The sequence below is a fragment of the Cucurbita maxima genome, unplaced genomic scaffold, assembly GCF_002738345.1.
Source record: "Cucurbita maxima cultivar Rimu unplaced genomic scaffold, Cmax_1.0 Cma_Scf00001, whole genome shotgun sequence".
Classification (NCBI taxonomy): domain Eukaryota; kingdom Viridiplantae; phylum Streptophyta; class Magnoliopsida; order Cucurbitales; family Cucurbitaceae; genus Cucurbita; species Cucurbita maxima.
This window is the reverse complement of record NW_019272017.1, coordinates 9,897,889-9,914,388: the sequence shown is the minus strand read 5'-3', so window position 1 is coordinate 9,914,388 and position 16,500 is coordinate 9,897,889. Positions and strand designations below refer to the sequence as shown.

The 16,500-nt window shown below is 37.8% G+C and overlaps 1 protein-coding gene and 1 long non-coding RNA gene across 5 annotated transcripts in view; one reads left to right on the top strand and one right to left on the bottom strand.

Annotated features, from left to right (window-relative positions):
- The window catches only part of LOC111493399, a 631,558-nt gene that overhangs the window by 47,145 nt on the left and 567,913 nt on the right, over window positions 1-16,500 (bottom strand). The gene's annotated exons all lie outside the window — the stretch shown is intronic.
- The window catches only part of LOC111492504 (CLP protease regulatory subunit CLPX2, mitochondrial), an 11,383-nt gene continuing 5,591 nt past the window's right edge, over window positions 10,709-16,500 (top strand). For 2 of the 3 annotated variants that reach the window (XM_023141863.1, XM_023141880.1), the window contains exons 1-5: window positions 10,709-11,541; window positions 13,061-13,130; window positions 13,330-13,425; window positions 13,523-13,602; window positions 16,087-16,137. In XM_023141863.1, the coding sequence (XP_022997631.1) occupies window positions 10,861-11,541; window positions 13,061-13,130; window positions 13,330-13,425; window positions 13,523-13,602; window positions 16,087-16,137 (978 nt within the window). In that variant the 5' untranslated portion in view covers window positions 10,709-10,860. Of the gene's footprint in view, window positions 11,542-13,060; window positions 13,131-13,324; window positions 13,426-13,522; window positions 13,603-16,086; window positions 16,138-16,500 lie in introns of all 3 variants that reach the window. The other variant, XM_023141872.1, reaches the window with a different exon arrangement.

Sequence of the window (16,500 nt, the reverse complement as noted above, 5' to 3'; positions counted from 1 at the left end):
AACATTTCTTTCTTCAATTTTTTCACATTGTTTTCAAATGTACTTCCTCAGTCACGTTTTCTAAACACATTTCTTGCAAATATGACTCAAGGCTCGAGCATATGCCGACGTTGTCCACGAAATCCAAATTTCTCACGGCTGACTTGCTTGTTGGTTAGAACAAGTGCCGCACAATCGTTGTTCTGTTGCCGCAAGAGTGCGATTGTAACCAGTGGTATCAGAGCCGAGTTAGCTCCTTGAAAATTAGTACACAATCATGTTCACTGTAAAACAACTCAGCAAGTCCCATGCTGACCCATTAACTAAAATCGAAGAATAGTTAAGGCATGAGTGAAGTTTCTTATGGAATGTGGCTTTTAGAATCTTGCATGAATGAGATTGCCGCTAAAGCCAACAGAATCGATGAGATGGCAAGCTGCCTAGAGGCAATGTCTGTCTGCAAATTAATGAATATGGTCGAGGTCCTAGAAAACAAGGCCACAACTGTTGGTGGCTTCGAGAGTAGGGATAGCTCGACGACTCGATTGTCCGAATGGAAGAACACGTTGAGGGCTTAGACAATGTCCAACAAGCGATCTTTTGGATGGTCTCAAAATTTGTCTAAAGATTTTAGATTCATCCTTGGAATGGTTAAGGCTGAAGTGGTGGATTTAAGTGCCAGATTAAACCTCATTATGAGAGCGGTGGGGAGCCAAACCCCAACTGGGGGTGTAGTACAATTTAACAAGGTAAATGTCTCGGAGCCCAAGCCCTTCTATGGGGTTTAAGATGCCAAGGTTCTAGAGAACTTTATTTTCGACCTCGAACAGTACTTTCAAGCCACAAACACCGTGGCAAAAGAAGTGAAGTGAAGGTCAAGTTGGCAACAATGCATCTAGCCAGCAACGCAAAGTTATGGTGGAGGTCCAAGTACATGGACATGCAAGATGGTCGATGTATTGTGGACACTTGGGATAGCTTGAAACAAGAACTCTACTCTTAGTTCTTCCTAGAGAATGTCAAGATAATAGCAAGAAGGAAGTTAAGAGAGTATGTTGGCCGTATTCAAGACTATATTAAGTAGTTTCTAGGCTTATGCTAGATATTCTCAATATGTCTTAGACAGACAAGGTCTTCAATTTTGTTGAGGGGTTGAAGTCGTGAGCGAAAATTAAGCTCTACGAACAAAGAGTTCAAGACCTTTCCACGGCTTATGTTACCGCCAAACGACTGTTTTATTTAAGTATCAATCAACCCCAAGAGATAGAGTAGAACCAGAAGCTCGCAAGTGATGAAAATATAAATTACCAACCAATCTATCTCAAAGGTGGGGGAAGTGACAGACTTGAAGACAGAGAAGAGGAATGCGAGTCCTCCCAATAGAACGGTAGGACTCCATGATGGAAATCTCACACCCAGAACAATCATAATCAAAGTCGAGGCCACTCGTCTTACTTCATATGCAAAGGGGCCCATCAAACATCTGAATGCCCAAGAAGGCGACATTTACGCCTTCCAAGAAAAACTCGAAGTGAATTCAGAAGCTGAGTATGAGACAGTAGAAATAGACATATTGTTAGCTGAATATGTTGAACACCCCCACGTGGAGCACTAAAGTACTTGTCTGCTCTTCAGAAGAGAGCAGAAGAGATAGAAGAGTCAGTGGAACGTAGTCTTATGTATGTTGAGGCCTTGGTTAATCACAAAGCAACCAGAAACACTATTATCGACTGTAGAGCCACCCACAACTTCATGGCGGAGGTCGAAGAAAAACATCTGAATATCATTTGGCATTGATCGCTCATGGATGTATATAATAAAATGATGTAAAATTCATAAAAATAAATGCAAGTATACACTATCACAAGTAGGAAGTAATAAGTAAATTATTGATTCCACAAAGAACCTATATTTTTGGTTAATTTTATCACTAGAGATTAAGTGAGTTTTTTGGGTAACATTCAAATGAGTGTTGGTGATTTTAACTAATTAAGCAAAACTAATGCAGAGGGCCACTGCTGTCGAAAAACAGAAAATAATGAGAAAGGTTCGGCTAAAAGAGATTAAATAGATAAGTTGTTGTTTTTTTTGTAGTAGATTTTTGTTCCTTTTAATAGATTCCCAAGCCCAATTCCAAGGGTCATGCATAGTTCTTACTTCCATAATCGTTTGTAATTTCTATTAACAAGGCTCTAGGAGAGAATTATTTCTAACCCTTCTATTACCCTTCAAGTCTCATTGCAATGGAACTAGAGTATTAAAGAAGATTTCATTGCTCCCTCTCTTCTCCCAAAATAAGAGAACAACTCTGTATGAAAAGTAGCTAATTAAACACACACGCAAATCATGAACAACTCTTTAATAAACTAAAATCATACCATCATCATACTTAAACTATATAAAACTCTCTTGTCTCCCTTATAAAATTTAGCTCTCCATACAAACTGAATTAAACAGAGGAACCCACATCACAATCGTATAAAATTGATAGAATAAGAAAAGAGAGCAAGGAAATAGGGAGTTATCCATCTGTGTTGTTGTTCTTCAATGGAAGTTCCCTCCCTTTGAGCTCTCACATCCACCTCTTTCCCCTAATCTATCCTTCTTGGTCTTTTTCCCTTCTACCATCAACAATTGCTGGATTAGGGTTTTCCTTCTTCTTTTTTGGTTTTGGATTAGGGTTTTCCTTCTTCTTTTTTGGTTTCATAGCAGTTCACAGCAGCAGAGGCTCTACTCTTCTTTGGTTTCATAGCAGTTCACAGCAGGGGCTCTACTGTCTAATTCGATTTTTTTTCCCAAAATGTGGCTCTCCTCCTTTTTTAGGTATCCTTTTCCTTTTATAATGGTTGTTTCTTCTCATTTAGGGCTGAGAAGGGATAAAATCGTCCACCTAGGATGTTTCTAATTTGGTAGTCAATGACCCATGTGGACTGCTGATGTGGATTAAAATTTCCATGTCATCCCCGAAAAGTTTGCGTTCCGAATTGCTTCAACATCAAAGTCAGCACTTTAATTCCAGATGCAAGCAATGTTGTTTCCAAATTTGCTACAGCATCATGGTTTACCATGAATGTTCTGGAATTTTACCAAATAACTTAATTAAGTATACAATTAAGCTCGATTTATGCAAATTGAACTTCTTTTCATATTAAACCACAATGGACTATTTCATGTATACTAATTAGAATAAATTGAGCAATTAGTGAGAAAATGGTGAGTATGAGTGCAAAATTAACTATAAAAAGACTTGATATAGCCCTACTTTCAGAGATTTATCAGGCATCGAGACGCAGGAAAGATGAAGCTCGTTAATTCGACAGCTTTACCTATCTTAGGAGTTGCAAGGAGAACTCTGATCAAGCTGAGGACTTGGATTGGATGAATTGACTTTGTCATAGTTAAGATTGACTACTTCAACATCGTGTTAGGAATGGACTTCCTACTAGAACATAGTCATTTCCATGCCCTAGCAAATTGCTTAGTAGTAACAGAGTCCAACCAACGATCAACATGAAAAATACCAATCAACTAGGAGGGGTGGAAATGATGTTGGCACTACAACACACTAAATGAATAAGGGACTAAGTTAAGTAGCTATTAGTTTTGATGCTAGACATTAGGGATATGTCTGAGAAGGACAAAGTATTATGGTTTGTCGAAGGATTACAACCCTAGGCAAGAGCAAAGTTATACAAACAAAGGGTTCAAGATCTTGCCGCCCCACTCATTGCCGTTGCCGCAGAGAGAGTCCTAAACTTTGGGGCAAAGCTAGATTTCAAAGAAAGAACACACCACCCTTAAACTATTTGAGTTAAACCGTATAAGCCACCGAGTCAGCATAATGAAGGCCCCAATAGGTCACATTGAGGGAACGATAGACCAAATGGGAAATAAATAGATCTCCTCAGAATACAAACGTCAGATTATCTTGATAGCCCCAAAAAAACTATCAAACGATACCTTTACAATACATGTTATGCAAAGGCCTCCATAAGATGTCCTATTATCCTCACCAAGTGTCCTTCGGTGCACTTCAAGTCTCCATGCAAGAGAGCGATCACCTAGGAGTCGAACTAGCAACAAAAAAAAAAAAAAAAGAAGATCAAGATACCCCTAGAATGGGTGCATTGAAATTTTTGTCGGTCATCCAAAAGAAGGTCGATCTAAAAGTGACCGAGAATGGGTTGATGTTCGTGGACGCAACGATAAACTTGCAACCCAGCAAAAACACCCTAGTCGACTTAGTCGTAACCCATAATTTCATCTTTGACCAAAAAGTTCGCAAATTTAGACTCAAGATAGAGGACCCTGAGAAAATGAAAGCGGTCAATTTAGAGGCCCTACCTATCATTGAAATCTCTAAGAGAGCCTCCTTAAAAATAGGGTTTGGTCAAGAGAAATGAACCTAGTTGTGGTTCACATGGATGACTTCGACATGGTACTTGGAATAGACTTCCACCTCGAGTACAAAGTCATCCCAATGTCATTGGCAAAATGCATATTGATTATCGATTGCAATCCTATTGTATTCCCCGCAAGCATCAAACAACCAGGCAGCCTAAGAATGATTTCTACCCTAAAACTGAAAAGAGGGCTCGCTCGAGAGGAGCCTACATTCATTGTCATACTTTTGGTACCACCACCGAACTCATCTCGAATGAAGTTAGAGATGTCTTGAACCATTATGTTGACATAATACCAGATAACTTGCCAAAAACATTACCTTGTTGGGGTATTGATCACAAAATCGAGCTTCTCTCTAGGGTCAAACCAACAGCGAAAAATGCATATTGAATATCTCCACCAAAGCTAGTCAAACTGAGAAGGCATTTAGATGAGTTGTTAGATGCAATGTTCATTTGTCCCACAACCGAGCTCTATGGACCCCATGCTATTTCAGAAGAAGAAAGATTGAACGTTACATCTGTGCAGTGACTGCAAAGCTTTGAATAAGGGGACAATACATAAAAAATATCCCCTACCAATCATATTCGACCTGACAAGCTTCACAAGGCCAAATACTTCATGAAATTGAACTTACAATCAGGATACTATCAAATACGCATCGTTGAGGGAGATGAACCCAAGATAATGTGCGTAATGAGATATGAGGCTTTGAAGTTTCTGGTAATGACTTTCAAACTGGTGAATGCCCCCGTTACATTATGTACATTGATGAACCATGCTTTTCATGAATACTTGGATCAACTTGTGGTTGTATATCTCGATAAGATAGTCGTATACAATGCCAACGCAAGAAGAGCACAAGATACATATGAAGTTAGTATTCGACAAGCTAAGGAAAAATCAGCCATATGTTAAGAAGGTGAAATGTGCCATCACACAAAAATGCATCATCTACCTCAGACACGTCATTTGGTGTGGGCAAATTAGCATGGATAGCAACAAGATAAAAGTTATATAGAACTGGAAAGTTTTCACTTCGGTAACTGATGTACGATCCTTCCAAGGATTGGCAAACTATTACAGTCGATTCGTCGAAGAATTTTCTAGGTGAACCGCCCCATTTATAGAACTACGGAAGAAAGATCACCCCTGGTCATGGTCACAAGAATGTCAAAAGGCCTTAGAAGATATGAAGACAACCACAACGAGGGCCCTTGTCCTTGTTGGTGTTAATATAACACAGTCGGAAGCAATTTGAATCTTGGGCACTCTAAGGACATCAATTATAGTAAATTAGCTAGCATGTTCAAAAGCATTAAAACTAAATGAGTTTGAATACTAACCTTTTGCCACTCAAGTTTCTTTTTTCTCACGAACCGGTTTCGAACACCACTAGTCTCTTCTCCACTATTCTCCGACTTTAGAACGAGATTGTGGAATCCGGTGAGTGACTAAACTTGGGAGAGATTTAGTATATATGAAGAGAGAGTTTGTGAGATGTTTTTTTCAAGGTTTTTTTTTTGGAGATCTTCCATGTATCATGATCACTCTATTTATAGTCATGTCTGCATGTTCATGCAAATTTGAGATAACCAAATTTTGACACTCAAAATTCCACTCAAATGTTTGGGATTATGGGGCAAGCATGGAAGTTTGAGTTCACCAAATTTTGACACTCAAAATTCCACTAAATTTTTTGGGGTTTATCTTACAAGCATGCAAGTTTCGTTAAACCAAATTTTGACACTTCAAAATTCCACCAACTCAAACATGGATTTTTCCATGAAATAAAGTCTACATTTTGACTTTCTTCATTTTGATTCAACAATCAATTTGAATTATTAATTTCAAATTAAAGTAATATTAAAGGATTAATTAAACTATTTAATTAATATTTAAAATTAATTCAAATGTCAATCCTAATGAATTTAGACACATATTTGATTAAGATATTTAAATCTTATTTAAATATCTCATATTCTCTCTTTTTGTTTAATTCGTAAATAAAACAAAAATGAGGTTAAATATATCGTATATATGTAGCGCATTCTCCCTAATTTGAATTTGAACACTTCGAACTCACTCGTCAACTATTCTATGGTTTAGTTCGATATGAGCTAGCAGAGGGACCTAATGGACCAATAGATCATGGGCTCCAACAATTCAAGATTAACCGGTTAAACTCATTAACCTTGTTAACCAACATTCGTTAACTACTAGGACATTCCACTATAGCCTAGTAGTTGCACTCCCCTCACTCTAGATATATTTTTGTCCATTTGATATAACCATGATTATTAAGTCAATCATTCACAGGTTGTTCGTAACTAGAGTTGAGTCAATTCACCGTTTTACCTCAGAAGTTACTTTTTGTTCTTTATGTCTCACTGATCCTATAATGGTTTGTGGTCCAACCAGTACGAATCCCTCTCAAGTCAATGAGAGGTGGGGCCCCTTGTTGAAGACTTGGAGTCATACTTAAGGGAACTACCTCTCTTTTATCCCTAAAAGTGAGTAGGAGTGAATTCCATCTTGCACCCCACGTCCCCAGCCATTTACCCAGTCTTACCCCTGAAATGAGAGGCCTATTGAGTCGGTGAACTTGAGTCACTCTCACCCATGCAAATCTAAGAATAATTCCGAATAAACAGAAGTTCATGGTTAGCTCAGGATTAAAATCGAGTTACCTAAGTCATCGAATGAAAAGAAAATCAATCTCAGCAGTAAGCGACATTATAAAGTGAGAGTGATTTTCTTCATGGTCCGATCTTATGCAATACTCATTGCATAGGACGCCCCCACTCACATGTCTCCGCATGTACAATTTAGTGATCACATTGTTTATGTCATATACAGAAGTGGGCCGCATCCATAGTGTCCCAAGGATAAGATACTCAACCTTATCCCTGTACTATAGATCATTTTGACTATATACTTGAACTTGATCCACTCTTATATCTCTACATATAGTTCAAGTAATCATACTTTTTTCAATTGTCTCAATAACTAAACTAGATCAGAAACGCCCCCCCGGTGCAACAACAGGCACCAGTTTGACGTGTACGTTTCCATAATGATGGTGTTTTTCCAAAATAGTCAGAGTGTTCTTAGTTTATTGAATTTAGATTAATAATCGTAAAGTTTACTTTATTCAATAACAATATTTACTGAATAAACAACAATAATAACTTTATTGAAAATAAAATATGTTTTTGTTTACAAACTATGAGTTTTAAGACATAAAACCCAACAGTTCTCGACTTGGTAGACATCTCTAAGCCTTTCGAAGTAGAGACGGATGTATCTGACTTTGTCCTTGGGGTGTCCTTATCCAAGAAGGTCGCCACATTGCCTATGAAAATCAGAAGCTCAACAATTCAGAAAGGAGATACATGGTCTCCAAAAAAGAAATGCTCGTTGTCATCCATTGTCTCTATTAGAGTCTAAAGACAATATCGGTTGGGGTCCCACTCTGTGGTGAGGACAGACAACAATGCTATTTACCACTTTTTTAACCAACTGAAGTTAACACCAAAGCAAGCCTAGTGATAAGAATCATTAGTGAAGTTCAACTTTAAGTTGGAACATAAAGTAGGAAAAAGTAATCAAGCTGCTGACGTACTAAGTTGGAAGGGCGAACATGCAGCCCTGTGCATGCTAGCCCATGTTCATTCTAGTAAAATTGATGGGTTGTTGCGCGACATCATAAGAGAACTTGCATAAAGACCCTTAGGCCAAAGTTGTGGTTGATCTAGCCAAAATCGGGAAGACTAGATAGTTTTGGGGCGAAGAGACCTTCTACTAACAAAAGTAAACAAATTGTATGTCTCAAGAGCGGGAGAACTAAGGAAGAAGCTCATTTAGAAATGTCATGATACTTTATGGGTTGGACACCCTGGATGGGATCAAACTTACGTCTTGGTCAAGAAAGGGTACTTTTGGCCAAACATGTGAAACATCATAATGTAGTATACAAGACGTGTCTGTTAAAATATCATCACTAGCCCAATAATTGTACTAGATTTTAGAAAAGATACCTAGATATTTTAGGAAAGAGATCGAGATACTTTAGGAAAAAGATTTAGATTTGTGAGGTCTAGATTCCGTAGGCTATATTATAAATACCCCTCCACCCTACCTAGTTTTCATCCCAAGCAATATAAAGAGTAGTATTCTACAAAGTGTCTTGTATTCTTTTCTTGATTGATCTTAATAAGAGTGCGAGTGTTTTCCATAGAGAGTTGTATTCAACAGTGCCTCATTTGCCAACAAGATAAAGTCGAGAAGGCCAAGGTCTCAGAACTCCTTGAACTTCTGTTAGTATCGACAAGACCCTAGGAAAGTGTGTCACTGGACTTTATAACACACCTCTCGAAAGTAGGCGAACATGAAGCCATCTTGGTTATCATAGATCGATTCTCGAAAATATGCCACGTTCTTTCCTACACCCAAAATATGCTCGATCGAGTCAACAACCCAACTATACTTTAAACATATTGTGAATTTGTGGAGCATTCCGTCGAGCATAATTAGTAATAGAGACGATAGTTTCATTGGAACATTTTGGATGGAGTTATTCACGTTCGTGGGGACGACCTTAAATATCTCCTTAAGTTATCACCCTCAGACTGAAAAACAAACAAAACGATTCAACTACTTGCTCAAAGAGTACTTGCGTCACTTTGTTGACGCTCGTTAGAAGAATTGGGTACAACTACTAGATGTAACTCAATTATGTTTTAACTACCAACTATTTTGTCTATTGTGAAGAGTCCCTTTGAAATTATAAGTGAACGGCAACAAACCCTGCCCCATATTATTGACCACCCATATGTAGGGAAGAATTCTCAAGCTGAAAATTTCACAACGGAATGGAAGTAGACAACAAATATAGCCTGAGCATACTTAGAGAAAGCTTCCAAACACATGAAGTGGGTTGACAGGAAGTGTCGCTCCCCACTCCAATTTCGAGTGGAGATCAAGTCTTAAAAATTGAGGTGAGAACAAATCAAATTCTGCAATCGAAAGGACCAGACTTGTCAGAAAGTACGAAAAACCGGTCGAAGTTCTCAAGAATATCGGGTCTACATCTTACAGGGTGGCATTGCCCACATGCATGAAAATCCACTCAGTAATTCATGTGAGCAACCTAAAACCTTACTACCTCGATCCAGATGACGACAATTGAAACTTGATCATCATATCTAAAATTGACCCAAAGCAGGACACCAAGGAGGTCAAGCAATCCTAGCGGACAGAGTTAAGAAAGTTGGAAAACCTGTACGGAAGATTCGAGAATTCCTTGTCAAATGAAAGTAGAGGAAATGAGTTGGGAGCACTTCAGAGACCTAGACTCTACTGCTATCCACATTATTGAGTTTGAAGATAGCCGGTTGGTAGGACGCCAATCAATTAGATGTGGGAGGATGCCACGATCATGCTTGTCCAAGACGTGGTGCCCATGGTCATACGCCCATGCCATGCTAAACCCTTTATTTGTTTTCATGTTGTATTGCTTTACTGTTGTATTTTCTATTTGTCATATATGTATCATCTCAAAATGTACTATAGGGAGACCAAATAGTCATCAAACTTCCCCCAACCAAGTATTGTGATCTCTCTTACACACATGTTTTCAATGCAATTGACTTTCACAATGCTTAATTTCAACTTGGTTCCAACGATTTTCTAAAAACTTTTGCTCACAAAATGTGGCCCGAGACTTGACCATATGTCAGAATTTCACACGGCTAACTTGCTCGCTGAACAAGCGCTGCACAATCACTAGTCCGCTGCCTAGAAAGTAGGATTGTGACACACTGCACACGATCGTAATGTGCAATTTTATTTTGATCGTATCTCTCTCAATTCGACTCCATTGTAGCTAAACGATCACCCATTTATATATATATATATTTTGTATTTTTTTACTACCATTCTTATACAGCGAACAAAAATGCAAGGAACCTTAACCTCCCGTACTCTTAAAAATTGAAAACGATTTAAGTTTAAATTTTGAGAGATCATAATTTTGAGTTCAGTTCATCAAATTTGATAATTTTTTTTTAGATGTCGTATAACTTTTTGAGACCTACACATTGAAAGGTATTTCATTCGATCTTTTCGAGACCTAGATGATCGACAATGAAGACGTGTTAAAATGGGTCATTGATGCTCAAACTACGGTGGAATGAGGGAATAGTAGATGATTGTAGCCGATCTAGAGAAGGAGAAAATAGGAATTTCACCCATCAAAAAAGTTTTGAAAAGTTTCTTTTAAAGTTGACATTCTAGCTTCATCCAAAAAAGCGTTTTATATTTTAATTTCTTGAGAAAATATAACACAGTGCAACAGGTGCCACTGTTGTGAGCTCTTGACGGCAACTTCGCCTGCCTACTCATTCTCCTCTTTCATAATTCCACAAGAACTTCGAAGCCGTTCAATCATCCGGTCAGATTACTCGAAAAGCCGCTATGATTCCACGATTCAGAGTTAAGAACACCAAATTCATCAGGCTATTCACATCGATCAGAAGTATCACAACCACTGATTCGCTGTTCCACCACCGCTTCTTAACTCCACTTCCGTCTAAACCCTCTCTAGAACCCCACGCCGCCGCCCGCTCCGCTGGATTCATCCTTCGGTTTTCTCAGAAGCGCCACAGTTGGAAAGGGGCCTCCGACTATGATTACATTAGGGCTGATGTCAATTGTCCAAGGTGCTCCAAGCAAATGCCTGTCATCTTCTCCAATCGTCCCTTGTCCATTACGGGTCGGGAGACAGGCGTCTATCATGCCCTAAATCTCTGCCCCAATTGCAAAACTGCATTCTATTTTAGACCCTTCAAGTTGGTTCCATTACAGGGTACTTTTATTGAGATTGGTAGGGTTAAGGGCGCCAGGGACTTGGATAACATTGTGGAAAATGAATCGTGTCAACCTTCGAAAGGAGATATTGGCGCCAATTCTGCTGATGATTCTGCGTTGCCTCCACGGTGGAAAGGTAGCTGTGGCGGTGGCCATGGTAGCTTGGGTTTGGTGGAAAGTAACGGTGTTCCCAAGAACGAGGCCAATTCAGGAAGGCAGTTGCTAACTCCCAAGGAAATTTCTGAGGCTCTGGACAAGTTCATCGTTGGACAAGAAAAAGCCAAGAAGGTTGGATTCGGGTGATTTGATAATTATCTGTGCTTCTTATAACCTTTTTCACAAGTATTTTCTGCAGATTCTACAAGATTTTCGTGGCTTTTCTTTTATGTTTTGGTTAGAAACTAAAAATTTAATTGATAGAACCAAACTGCAAATGTGGGACTACTGGTCGTACGAAAGCATGGAGTTATAAAAAGACTCCAATTGGTAATGATGAAGGGAAGGGTGATTGTAAAAAGAATTATTCTAACAGAGGAATGGCTGAGGAGGTTAGAAAACGCCAATAGTATCCCGGAAACAATAATCGCTAGAGCTGGGGTGAAAACGATACTCTTAAAGAGAACATTGAAAATTTCCTTGGAAGTATGGAAAACAACAAAGTTAAGGAAAAGGAGTCCCTTGATGAAGGTAGAAGACATGCAACAGAATCAGATTCGAAGGATGATAGGGAATAGGAGACAGAAAAATGACTCGCATAACCAAAAATCCTCCCAAAAATGAGCACCTAAGTCAACCCCAATTAAAAATGTCACATTTAGAAAAAGAATTAAAACTAGAAGAGATGAGATGACCGTCCAAGGATTCATGTTTGTGTTTTTAGCCCCACAAAATGAGATACATTAGGACGGAAGAGCTCCATATTTGCTTGCAATGATATGATAGCATAAAGTCTCAGGCTCTAGGGAAAATGTTTCAACCACTTAGTTAGGATGGCCTCATTATGAATTCTCAAATTAGCTATACCCAAACTGCCTTACTCTTCTCAGCTTCAAATCAATTTCCTATCTGACCTAGTGAGAAGCACGGGGTATCTCCACACCCTCCTAAAGAAATTCCTCATGATCTTCTCCAGCTTACTTTGAATTGTAAAGGGGACCATAAACAATGATTTGGAATGGGTAGGGATCCCACCCAATACTGACGGACTGAATGAGAGTTCCTACAGCCTTAAGAAAAAAAAAAGAAAAAAAAAAAAACTTCTTAGATAATTGCTTTTGTTTTTCTCAAACACTGGTTCCAGAAACATTGACGGGATGAGGCTTTTGAACCTAAAAGTTGTGATAAGGGAATTCTGGGCATGCTACTTGCTGCTCGTTCAGGATTTGGAAAACCACTCATTACTATCATCTCTATACTTGCTGGTATAACTTAGGAGTCTTATTCTCTAGTTCTCTTTCCTTCTGATGTTGTGGCTTCCTCTTTCCAAAGGCAAGGGTGTGATTTTTCAATTTTGGAAGTTATTAAAAGACCATTTGGATTTTGTGTCGTTTGAGCTCTTTGTTGAGCTGTTTGGCTTTGATAGAACAATCACTTATTTAAATAGAACTTTCAGATTTATGAATTTAATTGCATGGCTTATTGGAAAATCAACTTCTCTTCTTTTCTCTTTAATACTTAAGAATTGTGTACTCTGGGATGAAAGGACGGGGCATAATCCATGAGGAAGTTTACTGTTATTTAGAATTGTTCAACCAATAAATTTTACCATGGATCTACCATTTTGATTGATATAATGTTAACATTTCAGGCGCTTTCTGTGGCAGTATACAACCACCATAAGAGGATATATCATGCCTCATTGCAGAAAACGTTAGTTTGTGAGAGTTCTCTAGTTTTCATTTTGCAATCATTTTCGAAAGGTCATTTATATATGCTTACTGATGTTTAAGGAGTTCACAGCGATAGTCTATATTTTTTTTAAAAAAAAAGTAGTATTAATCCAAGGGAATGATATTTCTGCGATATTAGTGATTGTACTTTTCCTTGACTTGGTGTCTACATTTGTATTTAGTCCAGGGCAAGGATCGCTGGGGATTGAACTGGAGAATGATGACAATGAAATTGTGGAACTGGAAAAGAGTAATGTGTTGCTAATGGGTCCTACAGGCTCAGGTACGATCGATTTTTTTCTGCTTTTCCTATTGGTGTCCTATAGCCTTGATTTTGTATGAGGTTTTTCAATAATCATTTATGAAATCTCTAAGGATAGGGAAGACATTACTTGCAAAAACCCTTGCTCGTGTTGTGAACGTACCCTTCACCATTGCTGATGCTACTGCGTTAACGCAGGCAAGTTTATTTTCAGGATGGTTATTTTCTCTTTCCTTGTTAATGTTTTTTCTTTCTTTTCTAAATTTTATTTTTATATGTATGTATATTTTAAACAGAACAATTCATCAAGAAAAACAGGAAAGCATACAAGAAAAGGGGATATAAGAAACACCCCCCATCCTAGTTAAGTTGATCATGAAAATGGAAAAATTACAAAATCCCCTGTGAAGAAGTAGAGGATGTATACTGTACAATTTCCCAGACATTACAAAAAGATTTATAACTATTTCTAAAAATCTTGTTATGTCTTTCAAACCGTAGCAGCCCAAGTAAAGACAACCCTCCCTCCCAGACACACAGTCCCAACATAACGATGATAGAACATTCTTCCAACCAACCCCTTCCCAAATACTGCACTCCCTCTCCAACTCCATACAAATGCACCCTACTAAACAACTTCTGTTGAGAATCCCCCTTGCAGCAACCATTCCCAATTAGCTTCATGTTCATTCCAACATCCAGCCAAGAGTTCTTTTGGTTATGCTAGCAACTCATAATTCTCTGTGAGAGTAGGCAAGGACTTCACGTCAATGTCCTCCCCAATTGTTTTCTTCAATTGTGAAATATGAACACAAAATGAATTGCTGCTTCATCTGAAAGTTCCAAGCGTTAAGCCACTTGGCCTTTGTCCTCCTTCACCTTATATAACCCATAGTATATTGGAAATAACTTCTCACACCTCCTTTTAGTCAAAGATGGATGAATTTTTAGAAATTTTTTGTCTTAGACCATAAATTCCAGCACCCTCTTCATTTGATTTGCAAACTTCTTCATTCGATTATGAGTAATTACCAGATGGTGTTGAAGAGTGGAAATCATCATGTCTCTCTGCACAGGTTGTTGTTCCAATTGCCCATTAGCTTCAAAGGGAATGTGAGTGGTCCTTATGACTTTTGTCCCTTGTTAGGTTCTATGTTTCTCTCTGGGCGTCCGTGACAAAGTCTTTTTGATATTATTCCTTAGGTCTTATTCTTCTTAATTGGTATCAATTTCTTTAATTGGACTCCCTTTTGTGGGCTTAGCTTTTTTTTTTTTTTCCTTTTTTTTTGGATACTCTTGTATTCTTTCATATTTTTCTCAACAAAAGTTGACTTTTCAGAAAAAGATTAGTTGTCTTTCGATCCTCATTAAATAGCAGAGGGTGTACATCCATAGACTGCCTGAAAGGGCATGAGATTAATGGAGGCATGAAAGTGGTTTTGTCCAATATTCAGCCCAAGGCAACCATGAGTTTTGGTGATGATACGGAGGATGGTAGCAGTTGATGGCAACGACAGCTAGGGCTTTTTAGGATTTCTAAGGACTGGTAGGGTTTACCTGCTATGATACCGTTTTAATCTCAAGAGGTCAAAAATATATTGTATGTTAATATGTGCAATTTAGGATTTCCTATATAGGAGAAGAATTAAGACAATAAGGACCAAATATTTGACATTTAATATTTACGCCCAAATGTTCATAAAAGAGTAGAAAGTCCAACACTGACAATAATTATCATAAAGGTAGCTCACAAATTGCGTTCTCATTATGAAAACAGGAATTACACGACTCTAGTTGGAAAGGATTCTACCCAAAAAAAAAAACCCCCTAGCTGAATATCTCTCTAAACTGCTGTATTTTGTGTAAAAAAATGTTAAATCCCACATCACTTATTCAGTACTTGTCCTCTGGCCAGAGATCTTTCGGGATACTTACTGGAAGTGTTTGGGTGGCACATTGCCATTCCAAAAGACATTTGGGACCTCCTCTCCACCATGCTTGCTGGCACCCCTCCAAAAAGGAGAAAAAACACCGTTTAGCTTGGCATACGGGCTCTTTTGTGGTCCATTTGGACCAAGAAGAATTTTCGTATCTTTAACAAGGAACAGTTCTTCAAAGCTTTACTCTTGACAATTGTGCATCTTTCTATGTCTTGGTGTAAATTGATCCCCATTTTGTAATTATGGTTTATTCTCTCTCGTAGCTCAATGTAATTGTTTTTTGTAACTTATCGATAGGAAGTGATTATTTCTTGTAATTTCATCGTATCAACGGATGATATGTTTCCGCCCCCCCAAAAAAATAAAAAACATATTCAAAAGTTAATGATACTTTCACAATTAGTCCCACCTATAATACTAATTAAAGAAATTATTTGAGTACAATTTTCACATCTCCCCCAATGACATCACACACACACACAAATAATAATAATAATAATAATAATAATAATAATAATAAACTTTCAATGAAAGCCTGGTTTTTGATAAAAATATGTATGCTATACCGATTAGTAACTGGTGAGCTCTACATTTTTTTCCTTGTCTCTATATCAGGAATTTTGAGCCTCAATCATCTCCACGTATTTATTGCTTCAAAATAGTTCCACTTCTAATTACCAAGCAGCATTTTTTTTTTTCAGTTGGCTTAGTAGAATTCTAATTCACACGCTCTACTTTTCAGGCAGGTTATGTTGGAGAAGATGTGGAATCAATATTATACAAGCTCCTTCTGGTATTAATTTATTTGTTTCTCCTCGTGTCTCAATGAATTTGTAAGTCATTTTGGTTCAAAACCTGTTTTTGGATCAAGATATGCAGAGAGTGATGATTTATGAATCACTGGGTCATTCACATGTAATATTACCATTTATTTTGCGTGTAATTATTACTAAGCTTAGTTTTTAAATATCTTTTGATTGAAACATTCAACCACCTTTTCGAGTCCACAAGTTAAAAAGGGCACAGCTATGGTACAGTTTGTTTATTTTATTTTCTAAAACTATTAAGCTTTTGAAGTGTTAAAAATATATATATATAGGAACACTCTCTGTATGCTTGATTATCCGACCTTTTTTTTTTTTTTTTTTTTTTTTTT